Source organism: Dermacentor silvarum, chromosome 6 (genome assembly GCF_013339745.2).
Source record: "Dermacentor silvarum isolate Dsil-2018 chromosome 6, BIME_Dsil_1.4, whole genome shotgun sequence".
NCBI classification, from domain to species: domain Eukaryota; kingdom Metazoa; phylum Arthropoda; class Arachnida; order Ixodida; family Ixodidae; genus Dermacentor; species Dermacentor silvarum.
The window spans coordinates 28,775,843-28,802,797 of NC_051159.1; the positions used below are offsets into that span (position 1 = coordinate 28,775,843).

The window sequence follows — 26,955 nt, forward strand, 5'->3', positions numbered from 1 at the left end:
TTGCCGTTTCTGGGCATTCATAAAAAGCCAACGCATCTAGCCTTGAACGCGTCCTATTCAAATATATAACGAAAATTATATTTGCTGCAGTCTCTGCAATTTAACTTTCCCTCTTAATGCAACACATTTCATTCAAATCGGTTCAGCGGTTTTCTCATAAAAGCATTCCTGCATTTTACGTGTATTTGAGAGTCCGGCATCGAAGATAGGCCCGAGCTAAAGCTTCCTCTTAAACAATGGATCACGCCAGTTCTATAGGAAACCCTTGAAACAGAAGCCTGACGTATATGCAAGACCGTGGCCACATTGGTGCACAAATAAAAAGTCTGCTCAAGGAAAAAAAAATATATTCAACGGAAGCTTCGCGGGAGCCTTTATCTCGGCCAGACATCTCTCCAGAATGCGGACGAGCTTTCTGGCCAGGTGTCTAGCAAAACCGTCGATTCATTGTCAGTAGAGCAAGTAGCTGGCCGTCTTCGAGATAACGCTGATACACAAGTGCGCTCGGTTCAAAGCACCGAGGTGAAGCGAGAGCTTCAGGATTTGTTTCTTTTTATTGCGCTTTCTTTAGTTGTGCGTCATAGCTTACGTCATAGCGGGAATTTCGAATTCTTTAAGGTCGATACGCCACGTGGTGGCGAAAAAAGTAAACTGTACGAAATGTCCCTAATTCCTGGTATTGTCCCGTGCAAAAGGGCGGGAGCCAGACTCGTACCCCTTCACAAAAGTTCTCGAAGATAAGTTATAGCGTGTTCAGAAAAGGGCTGCAAGATTCGTCACGGGCATCTACGACTACAAAATTAGAGGTTCCCAAATCAGGGAAAATCTGGGGTGGAATTTGCTGTCCACACGCAGAAAAATAATCAGGTTAAAGTTTTTACACAACATTAACAGCGTTAACACAGGAATCGATAAGAACCTATATTTAAAACCACCTCATTATCAGTCTAAGAGACGCGACAATTCCAAAAAAATAAGGGCCTACCAAAGTCGTATTAATGTATTTAAATTTTCATTCTTTCCGCGAACACTTGCGGAATGGAATTTGCTCCCGGATGAGATAGTGTCTGCACCCAATTTTTCATCTACCGTAGAGAACTTTACATAGATCTGTTGTAGACAATATTTCCAGTGTAGCGTTTCATGCATTGTGTAACAAAATTTATAATCGGGTGTTTTTTTTTGTGTTTTTTTATTTGATGTGTTGTCTTTCTCTGTAATTACGATTATTTTATTTGTAATACCATAAATGCTATGATGCTGTTTTTCTTGAAGTTCAATATATGACCTTTATGTTTGTAATTAACCCCCCTACGATAATGCCCAACTCGGGCGCTGTAGGTATTTGTAATAAATAAAAATAAATAATACACGTCCCGGTTTACGTCCATGACGCCGTACCCAAGTGTTCGGTTCAGACCCCTAATGACCCGGTTAGCCTCAACCACACTCCGTTCCATCCCGCTAGCCTGGCCCTGGACCTGTGGGATTGTGCATATGGTCACATGCACATTCGCAGAGGCTTCTCTGAGTTTACGCAACCCAACCTCTAACTGTCTGTTTAGGTTCTGGCTCCTTCCCTTCAGCACATCGTTGAGACCAGCATGGATAACGACCAGATTTTCGTGCTCCATGTTGTCCCATACCACCTTCTGAGCTTTTGCCATTGCGTCAACCATGCACTTCCCTGACTGAGCCTCCACCCTCACCCGCCCGTCTGCCTTCACATTTGTAAGGACGCCCTCCTCAACCCTCGCTACGTTGGAGTCCCCCACCACCAGGACCCTTCGCTCTACACGTTCGCCTCCCGCCTGCGATTGCCGTCCTCCAGTTCGCGCTAGCTGGTTCTCCACCCGCCATGCGCCACTGACACGCGGCGATGGACTCCCTGCCGTTCGTCCCGTCCCACCCGAAGCCTGCCACGCTACCTCGCTGTAGCGTTGTGGAACCGCCGTGTAGCCGCCGGCTCTCGCCTGCTGTTCAACGGCCCCTAGGCGTCCCTCCCTGCTCTCATGGCATGCCTCTGCCTGAGTCTCCGCGCTGTCCCCGCCGCCCGCCTGAGCTGACCCGGGATTACGTGCCGCCTGTACCATTAGCGCCTCCACCCGCTCTTCCAGCACGGCCCGCTTTTCCCGTTCTTCTTGTAGCTCGCCAGCTATTCGCTTTACCAGGACGGCCTCGGCCCCCTCCCTGTCAAGGGAGGGGTCAAGGGAGGGGGCGATGGGGCTTCCGCCCCTACCCCCAAATTTTTTTCGTGCTGGCATGCACCGCCGACCAAAACAACCACCAGCTCCGGTAATCATTCTGGATTTTGTCTACATTGTCTTTTTCACGCTCGAAAAGACATTTCGGCACGAACATTGCGAACTCTGGCTGAATTTGGTGACAACGCCCTTGCACCTGGAGTCACATAACGCAAGGACTTTCAACGGCTTTTCGATGGCGAGCGAGTGCGTTGCGGCATCTCGCAGCGCCCGCGGAGTCTACGGAGTGCATGGATTTAAATCCCGAAACTTTATGGGTATAAAGTTCTTGTAAACATTTGATGTGAAAGGTGCATTGAAAATTGCTGAGGTGTGCTTTAGATTTTCAATTCTGGAGCGTTATTGGTTTAATATCCTTATAAACTTGGGCCAACATGCGCGCACTGGAGCCCTCGTGTCCAAGCCGTTCCAGAAATGGAAGCACGCGCTCGCAATCTTCCAAACACATGAAAATAATAAATATCGCCGTGACTCTCAGCTGGCAGCTGATAATTTTCTCCAAACAATTTCAGGAACCGTGCCCAATGTGATCGATCAGCTGGACCAGGGCAGGCACAGTAAAATAAGAGAAAACCCAAGAAAGTTAACGGCTTATTATTGAGGAAGTTCTTTTTTGCGGGCGACAAGGTCTGGCTCTCCATGGCCATACGAACAGTGGTCCTGTGGATTTAAGCAAAGCCTCGTTGAAAACACTGGTATTTTCAGAGCGCTTCTTCGCATGCGAGGTGATTGTGGAGATACATATCTGAAGAAGCATTTGGAAAGTTTCCCCAGTTATGCCTCGTTTTAAGCCCAGTTGTACAAAACCAAATAGTAGAAGTTTGTGGGGAAATTATAAAAGAAAGCTTAGATGCAAAAGTAAACGCTGCAGGCTGCTTCTTCATATTTGCTGACGAAACGATGGATATTGCTGGAATCGAACAGCTTAATGTTTGCGCAAGGTACCTAACCAAGGATGCCAATGACATCGAAGGAGTGTTTTTAGGTTTTAGCACTGGAATAGATGCCCTCCCTCATTGCGACGGCGGGTTCTGTGTAAGTGTGTACAAACTGCTGCAGATTCTAGCAGGGATTCTGGAACCGGGTTTCCGACCGTTTACGCTGACATCAAATTTTTCATAAGAGCTATAGTTAAAATTTCAAACTGGTAGTTACGTGGTCCAATGTTTTCCAGAAGGCCTATGATCAACTGGACTTACAACGGTGGCACGATGGCCAGTTAAGAAGCCACAAATTAAGACACGCAACAAAAATTGGCGGAATATTGACTTACACACGGAGAGGGAACAAAAACACATCAATGGATAAGAAACATTTCTCTCATGCCACCGCACTTCCTTACAATATAACACACAAGCCAGGAAATCACCAGACACTGTATATTGACACGTATACATGTTTATCTTTCACCGGTGACCGCTTTCCACCGGCTAACAAATGTTAAACGTTATCGCTCGGCGCAGGACGCGCCGGTATCGGAAGTTTCTAGAACGTTATCGATGCTTCTTTCCGTTGCCTGTTTTCACCGACGCTTATGTTATCTGATTGTGTGACCGACGCGAATTGTCTAGAACTTTCTCGAAGACACGCGGGCACCAGGGAATAATCTGGAACATTCGATGACTCATCTATAAAAGGCGTCGCGTTTCGCTGCTGATCAGATTTCGACGATCGCCGACTGTGTTCGCCGCTTTCGTTGTGCTTCGAGCATTGCTTGCTTTTGTGGGCACAGGTTCGCCCAATAAAGAATAAGTTTCGTCATACACAGTTTTACGACTGTTTACATCAGCGTCACTACTACGTGACATCTGGTGGAGGTGCTTTTATGTCCTTGTACCGGACCCCACCGTCCAGCCGTGAGCCAAGCCCAAACCATCCAGAAGACGTCGACGCCTATCCGGACCAGCGAGCTAGCCGTAGGCTATTGAACCTGCCACCGGAGTACCAACCCCTACCCTACAAGACCAAGAGGACAAAAGTCACGACCTCGGCAGCAGCTACCATGACAGCCCCTGCGCCAACATCTGCAATCGTGATGCAACAATCCAGGGGAGCCGCCGCCTTTCCGCGGTTCGCCATGTGAAGACCCCGAAAGCTGGCTGGAGGCATACGACCGGGTCGCTACGTTCAACAAGTAGGACTGCGACGACAAGCTGCGCCATGTTTACTTCTCGCTTGAAGACGGCGCCAGAACCTGGTTCGAGATTAGGGAGCGTGCACTAACAACCTGGGACCTCTTCCGAGCCACATTCCTGGACACCTTCACGAGCGTCGTCCGTAAAGAAAGAGCTGCAGCCTTGCTGGAAAACCGTGTACAGCTCCCGAATGAGAGCATCGGTATGTACACTGAAGAAATGACTCGATTATTCCGGCACGCCGACCCCGCTATGCCAGAAGACAAGAAAGTTCGCTTGCTCATGCGGGGAGTTAAGCAGGAGCTATTCGCCGGATTTGTGCGGAATCCACCAACGACAGTCCAAGACTTTCTCTCGGAGGCTACGACGATCGAGAAAGCACTGGACATGCGCAAAAGGCAATATAATCGCCGTTCGACGCTACAGTACGCCGAAGTCCAAGGACTCTCCCATGACCTACGAGACACCATAAGGGCGATAGTACGCGAAGAGCTGCAGAAGTTGCTACCGTCGTCGCAGCCTCAAGTTGTTTCCATCGCCGCGATATCGTGCGGGAGGAAATCCAGCAATCGCTAGGACTTCCCGAATCACCGCAACCCCAGCCGAAAGCAATGACCTACGCCGCCGTCGCCCGTCGTCAAGGCCCCACTCCGCGCTCGCGCCAGGGCCCCGTAACGCCGCAGTTCCGTCGTCCGCCGCCGCCAGCACGCCCGCCCGTCGCCCAGCGCAGCTACCAAAGGAAGACGGACATTTGGCGCGCCCCCGACCACCGCCCGCTCTGCTATCACTGCGGGGAAGCCGGCCATGTCTACCGCCGATGCCCATACCGCGAGATGGGCGTACGAGGGTTCGCCGTCAACGCGCCGCGTCCAGTGCGAGGTGAACGAGCGCGCGACATCGCCGACTACCTCGCCGGAGCCCAGTGGCAACCAAGACGACCCTCACGCTCGCCGTCACCTGGCCGCTACATCTCGCCGCATCGCGGTCAGTACACCGGTCCCACCCGGGGCCGATCTCCCAACCCTTACCCGGGAAACTAAAGGCAGCAACCGATGGAGGTGCGGTTACTGCACGACACAATGCCGAAGATCTTCCGCCGCCGCCGCCGCCGACGACGACGACGACGACGATTCGCGAATCATCACGACGAGATATCAGCACGCCTCCTAGCAACAGCCTTGACAGCACTTCGCCGCAGAAAGAAGACCTTCCGACGCGACGTAGCAGCAGCAGAGTAAGCCGACGCAGCCGTGATCCGACGCCACGAATTAACCGCAATGCCAGACGCCGGTCTACCGATCTAGACGTGCTCATCGATGGTCATAACGTCACCGCTCTCGTCGACACTGGAGCCGACTATTCCGTCTTCAGTGGCCCGTTAGCCGCCAAGTTGAAGAAGGTGAAAACAGTCTGGCAAGGACCCGATATCCGGACAGCTGGAGGCCACCTAATAACGCCGACTGGAATCTGCACAGCGCGAGTCACGGTAAACAACCGCACTTACCCGGCTAGCTTCGTTATCCTGCAGCACTGCTCCAGGGATGTCATCCTAGGCATGGGCTTTCTAAATCAACACGGTGCAGTCATCGACTTAAGGTCCAAGTCGATAACGCTTTCAACGCACAACGCGATACCACCGGATACAAGCATAAGTTACCATGCCTTGAATGTGCTTGAAGAACAAGTCACCGTTCCGCCTCGCTCCAGCGTAATGATTTCCGTCGGTACCGAAGTGCCTGCAGACATGGAGGGCGTCATCGAGGGCGATCATCACTTACTGCTCGACCGCGAAATTTGCGTCGCTAGAGGCATAGCTGAGCTACGTGCAGGGAAAGCAAAGGTGATGCTCACGAACTTCAGCCCCGAATACAAGCACATTAACAAAGGCACCACGGTCGCCTACATCGACGAAATAGTACAAGCCAGCAGTGCTTTCGCCTTCACGGATTCCAGTGCACCTGCAACGACGACTATAGTACCTGAACCAACTTTCGACGTCAATCAGAACCTTCCCAGGCATAAGAAAGAACAACTAAAAGCTCTGCTCCTGCAATACAAGGACTGCTTCTCGTCGTCGTCAAAAGTTCTACAAACCCCTGTCGCCAAGCACCGCATCATAACCGACGAAAATGTCCGCCCACTCCGTCAGAGCCCGTACCGAGTTTCGGCGCGCGAACTCGAGGCCATAAGGCAACAAGTCGACGAAATGCTACGCGACGACATCATCCAGCCGTCCAAGAGTCCGTGGGCGTCCCCCGTGGTGTTAGTGAAGAAGAAGGATGGAACCCTACGTTTCTGCGTCGATTATCGTCACCTCAACAAGATCACGAAGAAGGACGTATACCCCCTCCCACGGATTGACGACGCCTTGGATCGACTCTACAACGGAAAGTATTTTTCGTCGATGGACCTCAAAACCGGCTAGTGGCAAATCGAAGTCTACGAGAGGGACCGGGAGAAGACCGCCTTTATAACACCAGACGGACTGTTCGAGTTCAAGGTCATGCCGTTTGGTCTTTGCTCGGCACCTGCGACTTTCCAACGCGTCATGGATACAGTACTGGCAGGCTTGAAGTGGCAGACTTGCCTCGTCTATTTGGACGACGTCGTTGTGTTTGCCTCAAGCTTCGAAGAACACCTGCGGCGCCTTGAAACAGTTCTTCAAGCAATCAAAACCTCCGGACTCACGTTAAAGCCGGAAAAGTGCCGCTTCGCATATGAGGAGTTCTTGTTTTTGGGCCACGTCATCAACAAGTCTGGAGTGCGCCCCGACCCTCAGAAAACTGCGGCCATCTCCAAGTTTCCTCCGCCCGCTGACAAGAAGGCAGTGCGTAGATTTCTCGGACTTTGCGCCTATTACACGCGCTTCGTCAAGGATTTTTCACGGATCGCTGAGCCACTGACGTATCTCACGAAGGCCGACGTCGAGTTCAAGTGGGAGACTCCGCAAGTCGAAGCATTTGAAGAACTGAAGCGATGCCTGCAATCGCCGCCAATACTTGCGCATTTCGACGAAAACGCCGATACTGAAGTCCACACCGACGCAAGCAGTGTAGGACTCGGCGCCGTGCTTGTGCACAGGACTGACGGACTAGAAAGGGTTGTAAGTTACGCTAGCCGGTCGCTATCGAAGGCGGAAGAAAATTATTCCACAACCGAAAAGGAGTGCCTCGCCATCATCTGGGCTACATCAAAGTTTCGCCCCTACCTCTATGGCAGGCCCTTTAAAGTTGCGAGCGACCACCACGCCTTGTGTTGGCTAGCTAACTTGAAGGATCCTTCAGGTCGCCTCGCACGATGGAGTCTGAGACTTCAAGCATTCGACATCACCGTCGTTTACAAGTCCGGGCGAAAGCACTCTGACGCCGACTGCTTGTCTCGCGCACGTTGCGCAAATCATGAATGTAAAATAAATATCAGGAACGCAAAAGTAAGCGAGAAAGGTTCGCCACAGATTCGTAGTGCATGCTCGCGATAAAGTGCAAAGCTTGATTTTAGGTTCGCTTGCTCTCTGGACTGAAAAGATCGTGCAGAGTTTGCGCCTTCGCCGAACGAAAATGTGTTAAGGCAACAACAATGAGAAAGTGCGCGCCGGCTGCGCATTTATCCGCATGTACAGCGGCAACAGCTGATCGAGCAAGTCGGTGCGCTGGTGCGGGCCGTGTTAAACGTACCAAACTGAGCAGGTTGTAATATTTCGGCAATCCTGGCGAGGCCAGCGTGACGTATCCAACTTCGCCGGCCGCTGTCTCACACGCTCGAAACACCGGACTATCTATCCGCGCCTTAACAGTGACTCAAAGCAGCAGAAACGTGCTTGTACTTTTCCGATCATCCAACAGTGCACGAATACTTCGGTTCCGCGACCAATGGGTTCAAGAATACATTGGTGATTTTCATCAGAATCTCGCGCCAGATGTTTGCACACACCGTGCGACCACTTCAGCCTCATTACCCACTGTGCCTCTCTCAGATCGGCTAAAATGATTTGGTCGGCGTAAGCTACTCGCTTTCCTTCCACAAAACAGCGCAAACCGGCATCACACTGCACGAAAATCATCAAACTACTGTGTACTGTACACCAAACACAGCGGTTTCGGCGACGCGGAGACCTCCGTAAGACACCGTAACCTCCGTATAACCATGTTGCACAGTGCAGCCAGACGCGGCCAATTTTCGCAGCGCCCCCTGCAGTTCATTTGAGTTGCGAATAGGGCCTCCCTCTGTATGTTTGTATAATCTCCATTTGTAACCTTACTATTGTGCACAATTAAAAGGACTCTCTCTACATGAGCTGATTGTGCTTTCAAATACGGATATAGCGGTCCACAAAAACTGGGCATGATGCAAGTAGCGCAAGCTCACATTTGTTAGTGTGGGAACCCCCTGCAGCGCCACGCCTTCTGCGCAATTGACGCGAGCGTGTATAGGCCGTTTCACATGGCGCGATTTTCACACAGCTACACAGCGAATTCTAGGGTGCCTCGATGCCCAGCGCATCGAGGCGCCCTAGCGAATTCCGTCGCTCAGCGACCGCCGCGACTTCGCGGGCTCTCCGCGACGGGATTGCAACATGTTTACAGCGGCTATAATGGGGTCTCATTCTAGCCACTGTAACATGTTGGTATTTCCGTCGCTGAGTCGCAGCGATAGGCGCGATGTGGGCGGAGCAACGTGACGTAACAGCAAGCGCCGCGAAATAGGCACTTTCCTGTTTTACCGCGTGTTGGAAGCTCAGCGGAGCAATGTCGCGCACCAATTTCAGTGATGTTTTAAGAGAGCGTACCCACCAGCGCCTGTGGCTCAGGAGCTTCATGAACAATTTTTGTTTTCTCGAGCTCACACAATTCGTTTAAAATGAGAAGCTGCACGGTATCCAGGTCAGGAGCAGACGCCGCCTTCAACCTACGGCACGTACCCACTTGATCGTCACCGTCGTGAACCTCTTTACCGCTACAAATTGTGCCAGGTGCTTGCACACTCAATGGTCGCTTCTTCTGCAGAAGCATATACTCCTCCAGGAGAAGAGTTGTGGCTTCGACGGGGTACCGCAACAACGGGGTACTAAACGAAACCACCCCATTCTAGCCACCCTAGCCGCACGCTCATACTAAGTTTATTCTAGGCACTGTACTCATACTGTTCATACTTGCTGTGTCGTGTAGCGTTTCACTCGCTGCGGTTGCAGACTAAGCGATCGTAAAGTATAAACGCGTTTAAACATTTAAAAAATAGTGTACTCATTCTATTTTCAAATACTAATAAGAAATTTAATATATGGCTAGTTTCCACGTTGTTTTTATTTAGCCATATTCGCAGACGCATGTGAAAGCTCTCAGCGAAAATCGCTGTGCGACGTGCGTGGCAGAACGATTTTTTTCGCCCCAATCGCGCCATGTGAAACAGCCTTATGCCGAATCCAACACGTCCCGAGGAGGCACAAAAGACAATCCTCGCTGCCCAAGCAGGGGATACTGTGGTAACTGACACCACCAGGGGGCGCGCGATGTACAATAAAAACATGGAGGAAGGAAAAAAAACTCCATGAATAAAAAGCAGAGCGCATGACCTGTGCGTGCGGTCAGTATGCTTACACTAGAGTGTACTAGAATATGGTCGAGTGGGACGAGCGGCTGGGGCGGAGCATGCTTTGCAGTGAGGCGCCCGACGTGGAAAAATACTGGGGCGGCGCTGCGGTCGAAGTGGATTGGGCCGCATCAAGGTCGCGCCGTTGGAAACTGCTGGCGATACTGCTCGGCAGGGTCATTCGTACTACTTCGCGCGCTGGTATTTGCGTTCAGACCGATCAAATGGGGTTCATAATTGCATATGACATGTATTTATGCCTTAAGAACAAATTCCTTTTCTTTTATTTATTTTTTATTATTTTTTAATGTCACTCGGTGATTGCGCGTGCATTGCGGCCGCAGTGTCGGCTTTTATTCTACTATGTTATTGTACGGTTCCCTTTGGAGAAAAAATATTTTTCTCGTTCTTCAAGCAACATGTATCTCGTGTGTGTATTGTTGCGCATATAGTTTTCTATCAGTAGGTCTTGCGAAACGCAGACGAAGCAACATATGTAACCTTCCTGCTTGCCGCTTCAAACAAGTAAAGCATATCTGCCCCATCCGGCGTCTTGTACTCAGATTTACGGGAAGCATTGTTATAAATTAAAAAAAAACAGTAAACTGCAGCGCAACATTCCATTCAAGTTTCCGCCTTTCTCGCGTAACAGAATTCGGAGTAATTGGTACGGGGTCATTTATTGCAGTCGGACCTCGAGCGCCGAAAATGGTTTTAGTTAACCATTCTATATGCTAATCTTTGGCCGTAAGCCGTACGTGGAATTTTTTTTCCAGTCGATACTTCAAAAAAGAAAGAAAGCCTGCGCGATAGCCTGATTAGTGCCTATATCGTGGATACGGCGTTGCGCTGCTAATTCTGGAGCTCGCGGGTTCAGTCCAGGTCGCGGAATTCGATGGGAACGAAATGGAAAAAGACTCGTGTACTTCTATTTAGGTGCGCGTTAAAGGTACCCCAGGTGGCAAAAACTAAACCGGGTGCCTCATAATCATATCGTGGTTTTACCACGTAAAACCCAAGAATTTGCTTATATTAAAAAAAAGAAAAAAAAAGCAGGTGGCTGCGTTATTCGGCTTATTTCTGGGGGTGTAAACAACATCAATTATTCTCGAGTCTGATTTCCGAGAAAAACATGTTACGCTTATCCTATATTTCATGCGTAAATGTAATGCCGTTCCCAAATGTATGACCGCTCAACTCTGCTGCTTGTATATTATAAACGACTGCGTTCAGTTATCCGGTGCACTATAATCACAACTATAATGAAACAATTAAAGGAACGACATGTCTCACATACACGTAGAGATACGTGCAGATCTGTTGCGTTCGTTGAAGAAGTGTGGTACCCCATGGGGCACTCAGTTTTAATAGGTTGCAAACATGGTGAGACTGTCAAAAATTCTTGTCTGAGTCAAGTTAGCAGATTTACAGGCTGCCCCAAAACGGGGCGTTTATATTGAATGAGAGCTAGGAACTTGTTAATCAGGACTTATTAACACCCATCCATTAATTCTCTCAGGAACTGCGCTTTTGCGCAACAGCCATGACTCTCCGGCAGCAAAATCATTCGGAACAACAGTCCTCACTTGCATGCAGTCCCCTTTGAGATTTCAATAGTGCTGTTTTGCGTTACATTCGAACGGAAATGACTATTCGGCGTCGTACAGTATAATAATAACACTTGCACACACATGCACGCACGCACGCATATATAAGATGGTTTAGCCTGCTATGAATAGTATTTCTGCGGATGAGTTTTATTTCCAGTATTCACTAATAAGTGTGTTTGTTACTGCAAACACGTGCGCTTATTCCGGCCGGGAGTTCTCACTTTTTCAATTATTGCATTTAGAATATTTATTTTTTCCCTTACACACACATATATATATATATATATATATATATATATATATATATTGTATATATGTCTATGTACCGTTTGATTTAATTACCTAGAACTACGTTGGTTATTCTCCGCGCCACGCATTTAATAAACCTGGTTTAATTCACTCTAATATTGTTTTCTTCGATCATTGTCCCTGATCAATATCCACCAACAAGAAGCGCGTGTAAAATGACACGATATCAATAATAAAATTTTCTTATGTAGCCTTCATGGCACGGAGATACCAGTTAGTTTTAGAGGACAGTGGTAAAAACAGCAGTTCACCTGGCTAAACTACATTTAGCACCGGCCGTCAAGACTCATGGGCGCATCAAAGCAACTAAAACATTTAAAAAATGTACTGCACAGAGGTTCTGCGAGAAAAACTGGGCGTGCGCCAGCGTCCGCGTAGCGAACGCGCGCTCGCTAGCAGACGACGCGCTTGACAACGACAGCAAAATTGAAGACGTCGCGTTGTATAATCTATGCCTCAAATGTCTCAATGGTCGAGTGGGCCGAACGGCGCTCTGCCGCTGAGGCGCCGCGTGTGGAAAAATAGTGCGAGGGCGCTGCGAGCGAACTGGATTGGGGCGGAGACGTGCTCCGCGGCATATTCAACGTACTTTCGCTGCGGGCGCCGAGGCCGATTGCGCATAGTACGCTCTTAAAATAGTGCTTTATTTCAACTGCAAATTTATGTTTAAACCATTTTGCCAAACATATATATTTGAGGCATGGATTATGCAACGCGACGTCTTCAATTTTGCTGTCGTTGTCAAGCGCGTCGTCTGCTAGCGAGCGCGGGACGCCCAGTTTTTCTCGCAGAACCTCTGTGCAGTACATTTTTTTTAATGTTTTAGTTACTTCGGTGTGCCCATGACTCTTGACGGCCTGTACCAAATGTAGTTTTAGCCATGTGAACTGCTGTTTTTACCACTGTCCTCTAATAGTAACTGGTATCTCCGCACTATGAAGGCTACGTTGAAAATTTTATTATTGATACGGTGTCATTTTACGCGCGTTTCTTGTTGCTGGATATTGATCAGGGACAATGATCGAAGAAAACAATATTAGAGTGAAATAAACCAGGTTTATTAACTGCGTGGCGCGAAGAATAATGTGTTTCTAGGTAATTAAAGCAAAGGGTACAAGGTACATAAAAAAATAACAAATCTTCGAAATGCAATAATTGAAAAAGTGAGAACTCCCGACCGGGAATAAGCGCACGTGTTTGCAGTAACAAACACACTTACTAGTGAATACTGCAAATAAAACTCGCATTCGCAGAAATAATATTCATAGCAGGCAAAACCATCTTATATATATATATATATATATATATAGAATGGCCGCTTTAGGCTATGGGATCAAATATCTTTGTACGCATTTTTTATATTATTGTCTAATAAAATTCCCCTTTGATTTGATTTAATTAACTAAAACCGTTTTCGGCGCTCGAGGTCCGACTGCAATAAATGACCCCTTAACGATTACTCCGCATTCTGTTACGCGAGAAAGGCGAAAATTTGAATGAAATGTTGTGCTGCAGCTTTTTTTTTTCTACAATACTTCCCGTAAATCTGAGGACAAGGCGCCGGATGGGCAGCTATGTTTTATTTGTTTGAAGCGGCAAGCAGGAAGGTTGCATATCTTTCTCCTTCTGCGTTTCGCAGGACCTACTGATGAAAAACTTTATGTGCAACAATACACACGAGAGATACATGCTGCTTGAAGAACGAGAAAAATATTTTTTTCTCCGAAGGGAACCGTACAATAACATAGCAGAATGAAAGTCGACACTGCGGCCGCAATGCACGCGCAATGACCGAGCGGTATTAAAAAAATAATAAAAAATAAATAAAGAAGAGAAAGAAAGTAATTTATTCTTAAGGCATAAATACATGTCATATGTAATTATGAACCCCATTTGAGCGGTCTGAACGCAAATACCAGCGCGCGAAGTAGTACGAATGACCCTGCCGAGCAGTATCGCCAGCAGTTTCCAACGGCGCGACCTTGATGCGGCCCAATCCACTTCGACCGCAGCGCCGCCCCAGTATTTTTCCACGTCGGGCGCCTCACGGCAAAGCATGCGCCGCCCCAGCCGCTCGTCCCACTCGACCATATTCTAGTACACTCTAGTCTGAACGAATTCTGGACACTGGTTCACCCTGTACTTATGGTATTCCACTCACTTCGACAATACTAATTTTATGGCTTGCATTGCCATTCTATATATCACCGACGTTACTGTAACTCGCCTGCGCTTATCGCTGTTCTTATCGCTGTAACTCGGCTGCGCTTATCGCTCTCCTGTGCTTATCGCTGTTGCCTTTGTAGATCAGGTTCATCTTGCTTTCACGCCATCCATTCGTTTTAATCACATACTAGGCCCGTAAGACCGCTTCGCCACCTGGCGATTGCTAATGAAACTCGAGGGCTGTGGAGACACGCTCGCGGTATGGTGGCTAGAAGGCATCATACTCGTGGCGCTCATCTGGCCACTTTCCTATTCTACCGCCGTGGTCGCCACCATCGCAACTCGCAGCCGAAACAAAAGCAAGATCAGCCACCGGTACTCGTCTCTGCGGCGTGTTTCGTTGGTTATTCACCGCACACATTTGTTAATATTGAAAACTGCGCTGCCTACAAACAGTTGCACTAGTCATAGTTGTTAGCGCTGGCCGCTGGGCGCCATGGCGCGCAATATCTCGCGCATCGTGTTACTGACTGACTGATCAGGTGGTGAATTTTGATCCATGCCGTCCCATGTACTAGTGCACTCTCCTGATGCGCATCTGCACGCCGTGTCATTTGCATCCGCTAGCGGTATTGTTCCTGCAATTTCCATAACACGCCGCGGCATTTTTCTATGAAGGCCATGGCTTCGCTGTTCAAAAACAAGCGATGCACACTTGAGAGAGCGGAGAAGTTCATCAGCCCCGTATATTTCACGGATGTCAATCTGTACGGGAAGATCTACCCGGAGGCTAAAGATTTGACCAGCCTGGCCGTGTGGTCGACTCCTGATCGCGTGCCGTTTCTTGAAGCTTCTCAGCGACCGGACTACGTCAAGACCTGTGTCGGCGCTCAGTTTGGACCGACGTGGACAACCTGTTGGTTTAAGGTACTCGTGTCCTCATTGCATTGTCTGTTTGGCTACATGTGACCGGTTTGCAAGTTGTTCTGCCTTAGCAGGAGGCGTGAGCGAGTTGTGAAACTTTTCTTCGAGTACACAATTACCGTTAAATTGAGAATAGTGCAGAAATTAAAAGAAATCACGAAACTATATCCACGCAAATCCATAGGCAAATGCACACCATTAAAGCTTAAAAGTGTAAGGTAAATGAACCATACCATCACACACAATGTTAGCGATGTAAACAGGGAAGTCCCTTAGGAGAGAAAGCAATTAAGGGACGTATTCTGCGACGAGCACTTTCCGCGATAGTATTGCCTCGGCCAACAGGCGCGCGCTGATTGGCTGGTTGAGCACTACGTCACGCAACGATAGTATCATCAAAGTAATCGTCGCAGAATACGTCCCTGAGTGCAAGCCTGGAGGTAGCAAAAAAATAAGTATCATATGTTTGATTAGTGCAGATCATGTGAGAAAGCTGTTGCACCAGATGTTTATTAAGTAGATGCTTGCTCTGGCCGGCGGTATGACGACTCCTGTAGGAGACGATTATTCACTTGGAAGAAAAGAAAAAATACTTGCAGATGTATAGTGAAGTATTGCAGGGTAGAGGTTGGAGACACGATTTGGTCATGAAACAGCCACCAGAGGCTTCACCCTTTTTTTGCGCATGTTTGTTTCAGCCATCATGGTGAACACACATATCTTGCCATGGCCAAATATTTAACGAAATCAAAATACCAGAGTCCTGCTTTGATCAAAAATGAAACTGATTTCTATTAGAAACCTTGAACATATGCTTGCAGCTAGTGATGCACAATGGGAAGTGTTTTTCATGCAACATTCTGTCATTATCCTGATTGTCGGAAGGAACACGATCGTGGCATTTTTGTTGCTTTGTTTGAATAGATTGTGATCGACATTCCAAACAAGTGGTGTGGCAGAGAAGTCCACCTACGATGGGACTCCGAAAGCGAGGCGCTTCTTTTCACAACAGATGGGAAGCCTCTTCAAGGGCTCTCAGGTAATGTCCACTGTCAAGCAAGAAATCACTTTGCTGGAGCTCACTGGCTGACAGCTGCCCATTCAAGCAAACTTTAAATTAAGTTAGGATAACGTACTACAGGCAAGCCTCCTCCCCCCCCCCCCCCCTACTCAGGTAAAATTCCTTGTGGGCCAAGAAAAGACTGCCTGCACGGAAAGAGACCACACCTGCACATAGGCATCAGCTCGATCGCATCTGACTCTAAAAAATATGATTACGTGTCATAGTTGGAAGAAAGGAAGAGGAGAATTCTGCTTGCCACACATGCGACGACTGACGCCTGAAAAACGGCCAGCAAGGAGGGTGCAGCAGTGACTATTATTGCAATTTACTCGAGACATTGCAAGTTACATCATGAATGCATGCCGCTAGCTGACAGGATAGGTCATTGAGCCCACGCCCTCTTCTTGTTGCATCGCTAGTGCGTTGCACGTGGCGGCTTCTTTCATCACTGAGCCATACTCCTTCACCACCCCCTCCTGAACAACTTCGCAGACACAACTTTCATTTGTCAGAGGATAATTGCCATGGCCTGTCAATGTAAACAGCTGCGGTTGACAAGCCCGCTAAGGTGGCCCGGAAGAGCATCAGTGCAGTGGCTTAAACATAAAAACCATGTCTTAAATGACATGTGGGTCTTTTTTTCTTTCTGTTTTCTGCAGCGTTCAGAAACTTAGTAAAGGAAGCGCAGAGCATCACAGTTAGTGTGCAGAAGTGGTGATGTGTAGCAGTAACAGTGAATATGGCTGCATCATTTTTACAGACAGGTATAATAAATGAAGAAAGCCATTTAAGTTGAATAAAGAGAAAGCGTTAGGAAACATTTATTTCAAACTCACATTCAAGCCGTCGCCATACTTGAATATAAATACAAATTGCACTTTTCTGTTAACGACACTGTTAGAATCCCTTAAATCTGTTCTCACTGCTGGATCAGACGGATTAGGCCTGTAAGAATATATTGCAGATAAAGAATTCAAAAAGAAATGCTGCTGGCAGAACACTGTCCTGAAGCTTGCAGTTCAAGGGGATGTCGCTCATAGCTTGAAATGCTTCCATGCTGGCTTGTTAAAAATCCACAAGGCTTGTCATTATGGTCTGTTAATTTTTTTGTGTAGTAAGGAAGAATTCGGAGGAACATTTCAGAGGTGATGTGAGCTGACACTTTGGCACGACTCCTGTCCACACCTTCCGGACAGTTTATTCATTTATTTATTTCATTACCTTCAATGCCCGAGGGTGTTACAGAAGGGAGTGGGAGAAAAAAAAAATACATGATTGTTGTGATTGTTAGTGGCTAGTATATACAATAATAATTGTCGACAGCGGATTTAAATGCAGAAACACTTGGAATGGTGACGATGGAGGTGTGCAGGTGGTTCCATTCCTTTGATGTCTTTGGCAAGAATGAATCAGAAAATAAGTTAGTATGGCAAAAAGGGATTTCAACTTTATGACGGGGATTAGTACGACAAGACAAATATGATAGCTCATTAAGAAGTTCATTTTCCAGATGTGGATTATGAAAAATCTTATGAAATAAGGATAAACGAAACACTTTTCTACGCAGCAAAAAGTTAGGAAGCCTTAAAATGTGGTTCATCGATGATACACATGAAAAGCAGGAGTAATTTGACAGAATGAAATGCATACTACGGTTTTGTACTGATTCTAATTCGTTATTAAGAAATTCTTTACTGGGATCCCACAAAGCACATGCATATTCAAGCTTAGACCTTACCAGTGTTTTGTATAATGTTAATTTAAGAGAGGATGGTGCCCTTGAAAAGTTGCGGTGTAAGAAACCTAACGTGGCGATTAGCATTGTTAACGATGTATTTAACATGGGTTTGCCATCAGGTGCCGACAAGGTTAGCAGTCAGGTGAACACCTAGATACTTATACGTGGTAACCTCGTCTATTACAGAGCCATCAATGTGATAAAAGAGGAGGGTTACAAGTAGAAGGTTTTCGGGAGATTCTCATTACTTTACACTTTTTAACATTCAAATGCATTTGCCATGCATTGCACCAGTTAGTTATAGCGTTGAGGTCAGATTGAAGGGCTGCAAGATCAGCAGTTCAGGAGCGGTGAATCTTAGAGATATGGCTCAGTAACGAACTGCAAGGCTTCGAGAATTGCTAGAAACTCTGGCTTTGGCTAATGAATTTCATGCGTTTGTTGTACGCAGAAGGTTGTACAAAGGACTGCTCATCTTGTTTGTTGTCACTAGCATGGCGCAAGCGCCACACCCAACATCACTAATGCGCTTGGCTATATAGCCACCAACATGCACCAAGCCTGAGTAAGCAACAGAGGTTGGTGGATTTTGAGAATGTTTTCGCAAAACTTCTAGTTCTTCAATCACATCTTGATGAATAGCTGCAATCGCTTCTACGACGTCTCCGCTATGAAAGTCTGTCTCTTTTGATGACACTGCCTTTTCCTTCACAATGAGGGTCAAATCTGCTGTGACAGCTCTTGCGCCCAGCGCGTCGTTTCTTTTGCACACAACCCTCAGTTTTCCGAACAGTGCCCCTATAGGATCACTGTTGAATTTTTTGGTGAGGATATAGTTGACGCGTCTTCTTAGCTAAGAAGAAATCGGACTGTCCGAGCAAACAATGTTAGGCCTAACGTTAAGAGACGGGGAGAGAGTGGTGTGATTCATAGAGCAAACGGGAATAGCCGATATTCTAATTGAAGTCCAACGGGCCCGCGAAGCGGCCGATAGGCTAGGCCTTTCGGTCCCAACGTGGGAGCGGCCCGCTTCGGGCTAGGAATCTAGCGTGACCCAATGGACCAAAATAAAGTTTTTCCATCCATCCATCCATCCATTAAGAGAAAGAAAATGGAGCTGAGCAAGCCATGTAATGCATAGGATAGATAACCGGTGGACCATTAGAGTTACAGAATGGATACCAAGAGAACGGAAGCACAGTCGAGGATGGTAGAAAACTAGGTAGGGTGATGAAGTTAGGAAATTTGCAGGCGCAAGGTTGGAATCAGCTAGCGCAAGACAGGGGTAATTGGAGATCACAGGGAGAGGCCTTCGGTCCTGCAGTGGACATAATTAGAGGGTGATGATGATGATGATCATGTGCTTCCTTGCGAGGTTCCCAGCTAGTTTCACAGTCATTCTCTTCTGGTGTTCGTGGAGCTTCTGCACGTATGGGCCACTGATCGCGCTTGTGCTGTCTGTGAGCTCGCATTTCAGAAATTGACAGCTCACAATTTTTAGAACCTGGCAGGGAACAAAGCTTAAAAAATTGATCGTTCATCATTGTGACGATCTTTCACTGCTGTTCATAACGAGCTGTTTCCCATGAGTCTGAATATAGTTGCGTTTGCAGAGTAGTTATCAGCAGCAATGCGAATGATTATAAAGCCGCATTCCTCAACTGAAGCGATGACATCCTTCGTCCTTGGAAACAACTCTCTCCCGCTGAGCTGTTTCGTGAAATAGTAGGAACATGTTCTCTTGTACAAGGTGGTTAGTCCAGGGAGCTTAAAACATAGGACTCTGTTAGCAAGGATTTCAATCATGTTGCGCAGCGCACCATTTTCAGGCTTGTACCCAATGCCAAATACTGTGTCATGATCGTATATGCGCTTTGGCTTTATTGCAGCCTCATCGATTATTAATGCAGCCATGTGCTGCTTGTAGCTGAGTGGAGAAGCCTCGTGAGTCAGGCTTTCTTTCATTGCACTACTCATTCCCGAAGACGTTGAGCTGGGACCGACGTAACGCTGCAGTGTGCTCTTATGTGGCAGTGTCAGCAGCTCAGCTCGGACATAATCATAGCCTTTGGGTGAAAGAAAGCACCATATGATGCACTCTCTGATGATTTCTTCAGGGTTAAGATTGGAACTTTTGATAGGTTTCTGTTTGGTGAAGCAGAACTACGGCTTTTTTCTCACCTTTCTCAGCGTTGGCGGCAATTTTTATGATTGATTAGTAGAGCTTGTGGCTACCGTAAAAGTTGACCACACTTCTCTCTGCTTCTAGCTGCTGCTGGGCTTTCCAGCGTGTGGAGTGATGGTATGCTACCTGTTACCGAAGCCTTGCTACCAGTAAAATGTGCCCGACTGGCTTGCTGTGCGTCATTACTTGCTGTTTGTTTGCATGTACTAGTTTTCTGCTTGGCTTCCACTTCTGATGACTCCAAAATAGCATCGGGAACCAGTTTTCTTATTTTGTATTCGCTTACATAGTCGCTAAAATGAAAATGCTTGCTGCAAACTACAGTAGAGGGAGGCCTGTTATTAATGATGAGATTTTCCCGCTAAATGTTCTTTTGCCACTTTGCACATTGTTCCTCATGAACAGGGAATCGGTGAAATGACACGCAGGCTGTTTTTCCATACCACGACAGGACAATAAGCGTGTTCCCCGGCTGTCACTTCTGTCAGAACCTGCAGTGTCCTTCTCTCCCCTATTATCCCGTTGTCTAAAGCTTTTGGCAAGGGGATCACAGTGTGGCTTTGGCTACTGCCTTAACTCATGCATCAGTGATACCATGTGAACCAGCACCACCCCACGTTTCGTAACATACAGATGAGTCGTCGTAAACAAAGCGTGAAAAAAGATTGATGGTGTTCTACTCCAGATAATTCAGTCAGTCAATAAATTAACCAATCAAACAGTGCTATTTGTACAATGTTCAGAAAGTAGATGTATACAAAAATATTAGGACCATTTGGGGGGGGGGGGGGGCAACTTTGCCGCTAGTCTCTGGTCTAATACAAAGAGGTCACTGCAGGTCAGCCACAAGAAAGCAGTACGTCTTCATTTAACAAGAAATCATTCAGTAAAATGTAAGGGATTGGTCAACGATTGTGAAGAAATGATTTATGATGTTTGATTACAAAGATAAAAACACTTATAAGTAAGCTGTCCACAAATGAAGCTGTCTTTGTAATCAGAGGCCAAAGGCAGGGCTGTTGTACACAGATGGAAATTAATCCGTTTCTTGTGCTTGCGTTTCTTGTGACCAACGACAACTCGTCGCCAGGGCCAAGAGGGCAGTCGAAGCCAGAGGGTTCCTGGACTAGGGAACCTTCCCACCTCGGGGTGATACCGTGCCTCGCTCGGGACACTGTTTCAACTATAAACGTTTTTTTCTCTCTCTTGTGTTTGCACGTTCACGCTCAACTCTAAATTATGTGTTCTCCAATTCCTGTACTTGATTACTCCAAACAGTGAAGCACCCCTGTAATAAAGCATAAATGTCAACTTTGACTAGTTTATCATAATAGTATTCTCATTTTTTAGGGCTTCTTTACTACTTTTGTGATGGCTCCAATAATTATATGCAATTTTATTTGTGTTCAGTTTAGCTGTCAACGGATTTAAAAAAGAATGCAAACACTTTCGCCAACCGATATTTCAGACTGCAGAAGTTTCTGCAACTTTTTCATCAATTCATCGATGAACTTCACGAATATTTATATTTGTCTGTGGCACAAATTATTTAAGCTGAAAATGTAGAGCAAATATCTTATACACAGCGTCTTTCCAGAAGAGTCTGTGGAACTTGAATAGTAAATGTCTTGAGTCATAAAATTTATATATATATTTTTTTCAAATTATATCGTCTGTACCAAAAAATTTTCAAATTTTGAAATGGCCAGGTCTGATAAAATGAAATTGAGCTCCTTAATTGATTCAGAGAACAGTCTGCACACTGCATCCGTTACTTAACCTCAATTCAGTGGTGCAATTAATCTTAGGTGCATCATCCCAAGGCATAAGCTCCTGAGGTTTTGTTTTGCTTGTAAGTTAAGGCCAGCTAAAGGGTAGTTTTTTTCTTGTCAGTGGAAAGGAAGATTGGCTATGTACACATGTGAAGTTCTTGTATCTTTCAGGTGGAGTGAGTCATCAGGAGCGACATAGCTTCACAATCACACCATCCGCAACCGTGTCTTGCCTGCACCACGAGTTCTTCATAGAGATGGCATGCAACCACCTTTTTGGAGCTGGTAATCCCACCATGATTAGCGCACCTGACCCCAAGAAGATGTTCACACTGAAGAAAGCAGACATTGCCGTTTATGACCGAGAAGTAATTAGTCTTTATGTTCAATCTCAAGTCATAAACTGTCCTGTACTTTCTAATAAAAGTGTCTCGTTACAGCCATGGTTGAAAACATAAAGTAATTGAGTGCATTGTTGCCTTGGACACTACTATAGTCAGGTACAACTTAAGAAGGCAGGAGAGGCCCCGCCCAGGTGACCGAAGCGCAGCAGCCGATGGCCTCCGCGAGTAAAGAAATAGTCCTGCTGACGTGACTCGGCCCAAGCGCGGGCTGCGATGTTCTCCGTCGGCAGTGACACCAGCCGTCCGGCTCATGACGTCAGTCTAGCGTGCGCCCCCATTGGTGGAGGCTCGTATGCATCTGCCTTTGAGGGGCCAAATGCTGCTGCCTTCTAAAGTTGTACCCGACTATAGCTTGTCTTACCTCCTACTTCAATGGGAACAGGAAGTAGATGACCAATTCCCATGATGCACCATTTGAATTAGGCACGATTGTGCAATGCTACATTGGACTGACGAGGCGAGAGCTTGGGGCATGCCTTCTTTGTTAAGACTACAGCATTGCTTTACTTTTTTCCCCAACAGGTTGATGCCCTCATCACCGACCTGCAGCTCTTGACTGAGATGGCACGAGAGTTGCCCAAGGATGGCATCCGTTCATATGAGGCAATGTACACTGCCAATGAGATAGTTAATTGCATTGACATGAATGACAGGTTTGTAACTGTGCATGACTTCTTTTTGCAACAATAATTTTCTACTGCGTGTGCTCTTAAAAGGGCCCTTCAATGATTCTTGAACATGGCAAGCCAGCTCTCAGTTTCTGGATACTGCTGTAATGAATACTTGAGTGAAAAATCCATCAGAACCCATCTCATGATGAACGTCAACGAATGTGTGATTAGCACTGACGCTACGTCGAAACACACTGTATTGCCACTGCAAAAATGCATCATGAATGAGACGTGTATGCAGCCAAGCTCCTCTCTCGTGCTTCCCCCTGTGACGTGCTGCGCCACCTAACATTGCTCTCACGAAGTTCACGCTTGGCATGTGAGTGAACGTATATTCAGACGACCGTCTGAATATACTATAGTGGACAAAAAGATATGATGTTGTTACTTGTAGAAAACTTATTACCCGTGTTTCTGAGCTATTAGGTGCGGTGTATTTTCGATAATGTCTAACAGGTGTACACTGCTGCAGCCAAAGGGGCGGAGATGGAGAACGTTTTGTTCATTGACAGTGCCATAAAGTTCCAGTTTCCACTTTGATCATTTCGTTGTGCTTACTGTCATTTACATTTCCGAGTTTGTGTATGAGTGGATGTGTGTTAATCTTTCTTCTTTTCTCTCCTTTATCTGTTGTGATATATTAAACCTGCAATAGCACCCCAAGCCTTTCACTTGGCTATCTTTTCTAGTTACCATTAAAATTTCTTGCACAGTGTGCATGTATTAAAATACATGCACACTGGTTTATGAATGCGGTTTCTTTGTTATATGTATATGGAACACACAAGAAGCGTGCACCATGGGTGAGCTTAACGGTGCAAATAACATAACATGCCAAGAGTGTTCAAGGCTAGTGGTCTGGCTTAATGCAGTACCAACTTTCGGAGCAGTTTAACTCGGAGGATCCAAAATGCAAAATTAGGCATTTGTGATAGTGGATTCAAAGTGAATTCGAAGTGAATAGTAATTTGGGAAAAATATTTTCGAATATCGAATAGCTGTTGTGCAAAATAAATGGCTGCAAACTTGTTCATGGGAAATACTGCGTATTGGAATTGATGACTTGTTCTGTGGAAGAATGACACCAAAATTTAGTGCAGTAGATCTTAGTAACTAAATGTCAAAGATACAAAGAGGTTAATGAATAGCAGAGCATGATGCAACTGCCTTTGTGCATGTAGGAAGTTAATGAGATGAACACAAAAGTGAACATCTTTCAAGGATAGAGAACAGTCCGGGCCCACAGATACATGGCATGTTTCAAAAGCATAAATCACAACTTCCATGATCGGTCTTTTGGCACTTAGACCTCTGCTACCCACCATGGCTTCTACAGGCACCGAATATACAATCAAGCGAAGGTCTTAAAAGGAAAAGCGGCGTTTCCACACTACCAGTGAAACAATTAGCATTACATCAACTATTTGACAAGTATCAATACTCTATTTACGTCTACACGGATGGTTCTGTTAACAAAGAATGTGTGACGGCTGCTTATGTTGTAACTTTTAAGCTTGTAGTGCAGCTCAGAACGAGCAAAAAGGAAAGGTAGAAGGGGTAATGAAAAGGACCAGAGAACAGGGCTCTCCCTGTTCTCTGGTCCTTTTCATTACCCCATCTACCTTCCTTTTTGCTTGTGCTGAGCTGCGCTAGAAGCTTAAAAGTCATGACATACCAACTCACCCAAACTGCTAGGCTTATGTTATACCATCCTTACAGGTGGAGTACGCTTTTCGGCTAGGATGCATACACACGCAAAGTGCCTCGAGCGGCCAGTCGTGCAGCAATTCTGCATGTATTCGCGGGCTTCTTTCACGCTCGGAAAAACACATTTATGTAGCACGTATTGAGCAACAGAAAGCTGTATTGGGAGTTTTTCATGTTGCTCCACAATTTTCTCATTGACACTTTGATAATTAGAACAGTACTTCTCGAGTTAGATAATTAATTACAATTACCTAATTAAATCTCAGTAACGAAAAAATTACTGGCGGCTACTCCACTGTACTGGAAACAATACGCTCTAGGTTTCCTTCGCGTTACGCTGTTCCTCTTTTTTTAAACCATGCTGGGACACCCTGCATATGGAGTGAAAGAGAAATTTTGTCATCCACCCAACAGTAGCCAAAGCTACAAAAAAGGAAGCAGTCGATTAACTCACCTTCGCTCTGTAATCTGCTAGTCTCCTGCTGGTTAGCTAAGATGGTAGAGCAATTGCCTCAGAAAGATGGTTTTCCCAGTTTTGATGGGCCAACTTTTTCTTCAAATGCAAAGCTCTATTTTCTGAGAAGCCTGTGTGGATGTTTCCTTCCTAGCTTCGGCTACATTTCCCTTTCATGATTGTTCCTTCACCTTGCGGGCTGCGACAGAACTTATTCGCAATATGCAGTTAAACCTCGATATAACGAACTTCAGTATAATGAAATTCTTGATGTAACGAAGTATTTAACTTTTTATAACTTCTTGTGCATAGAGCACCATGTATTTTAAACCTCAATATAACGAAGTGTGTTCATGCACAATTTCAATATAACGTAATTTCACTGCTGCGGTGAAGGAATATCGAGGCACTAAATAGAAACTGCCACGGACGTAAATCGTCAAGTGTTTGGATTACGTGCAGCTGCTTGCAAACGCACCCCTCAAATTGCACATCATGGGGCAAAAAGTGGCCGCCGAAGCATAGCGACACCCTCTGGCTGTTCCGTATTAACTCCAAGTGCTGCAAGATTCTATCTCCCCCCCTGTCGTATGCTGTGGGTGCGATGGTTAGTCAAAAAAGGATGGCAGCTTGGCACGCACCGTCGTTCTGTGCAAGCAAGAAGGGAGGGGGCAGGTGGGCATGCGTCTTCTCCTCTAGCTCAGCTGTAATTGCTAAGGCTATCAGCGCGACTGAGCGCATACATTGCCTGTGTGCCTTGTCTTGGAGCTAATCTGCGGCGGGTGAAAATGTTAGCGAGCCGAGATGTACGTGGCTTCATGTGCACTGTCTTCTTGTTAAGTGCTGGAGGTCCCGTAATCTCAAGTTAAGAAGATGCATTAAAGTGAGGGGCAGACAAAGCGTTCGCTCCCCTCTGCCTGTGCTCTTCATGATAACATCTTCCCACTGTGGGCAACAGTATCAGCTGTGGCAGCGGGGTGGACACGAAAGCTTCGCAGGCTTTGCTTCTTCCTGCCGATGCGAAGATATCGTCGGCACGAAACTGTATCTTTGGTCGCTGACTCTCAAATTCAACGAAATGTTTTTTTTTTGTCATTGAAATTACTTTTTTATGATTTCCCAATAATTTGAAAAATTTTACAGTCTGTTCCGCGTTAGAAAAATTCATCGGCGACTGTACTTATTTTCATTAAAAGATTTTTAAAAAGCACTAACTGGACACAGATAAAAAAAGGCACATATACGCACACACATAGGCACTACTTCCAACAATTTATTCTGGAGATCCTGTTGCCACATCACGTTGCTACTATTTGTAGCCCTTTCCTATATTTTTATTGACTTTTTGTATTGCCCTCCTGCTATGCTCTCCATTGAGAGCAGCAGTATTCAACTGTAATAAAAATAAATAAATAAATCCGCCATCAACGTAATCTGATAAAATCAGTGCGCAGAACTGAAAAAATACACAAAGGCTTGACAACCTATCAATTATAAGTAATGCGTGTTGGCGCAACCAGAAAATCAAATTCGTTTGCTGTTAGCGCGATAGAGGGCATGCTTACACACATTTCACCAAGCTTCTTGATCTGTTCTGCTTCGATAATCTCTCTTGTAAGCTGATTCTTGCTTCAGTCAACGATTATGCAGGTGCCAAACGATGGATCACAGAAGCAATAAGAGAGGGGGCACAAAAGATTGAATTTCATTTTAAAGAAATTTAATTATAACGAAGTAAAGTGCCAATTTTCCCAACTTCGTCATATTGAGGTTTAACTATATGCAGTAATTAGGGATGAAGTGAATGTGCTATACAAAACTCACTACAGGCTAATGTGAGGAATTATGGAGCCCACTGGTTATGGAACCCACTCAGCCCACGAGTGCTGTGAAAATGTGGGGTACATGAGCACTAATCGGCCAGATGGCGACCTACCTCTGAAGCACTGACACCTTCCCGGTTTTCT

The 26,955-nt window shown here is 46.3% G+C and overlaps 2 protein-coding genes across 2 annotated transcripts in view; one reads left to right on the plus strand and one right to left on the minus strand.

Annotated features, from left to right (window-relative positions):
- Positions 1-26,955, minus strand: part of LOC119455352 (cytoplasmic aconitate hydratase-like) — a 607,544-nt gene that overhangs the window by 180,438 nt on the left and 400,151 nt on the right. The gene's annotated exons all lie outside the window — the stretch shown is intronic.
- LOC119455354 (alpha-mannosidase 2C1) overlaps positions 14,425-26,955 on the plus strand; it is a 135,494-nt gene continuing 122,963 nt past the window's right edge. Inside the window, exons 1-5 of the mRNA XM_049668723.1 lie at positions 14,425-14,641; positions 14,749-14,997; positions 15,919-16,033; positions 21,924-22,120; positions 22,679-22,809. Of these exons, the coding sequence (XP_049524680.1) occupies positions 14,630-14,641; positions 14,749-14,997; positions 15,919-16,033; positions 21,924-22,120; positions 22,679-22,809 (704 nt within the window). The 5' untranslated portion in view covers positions 14,425-14,629. The remainder of the gene's footprint in view (positions 14,642-14,748; positions 14,998-15,918; positions 16,034-21,923; positions 22,121-22,678; positions 22,810-26,955) is intronic.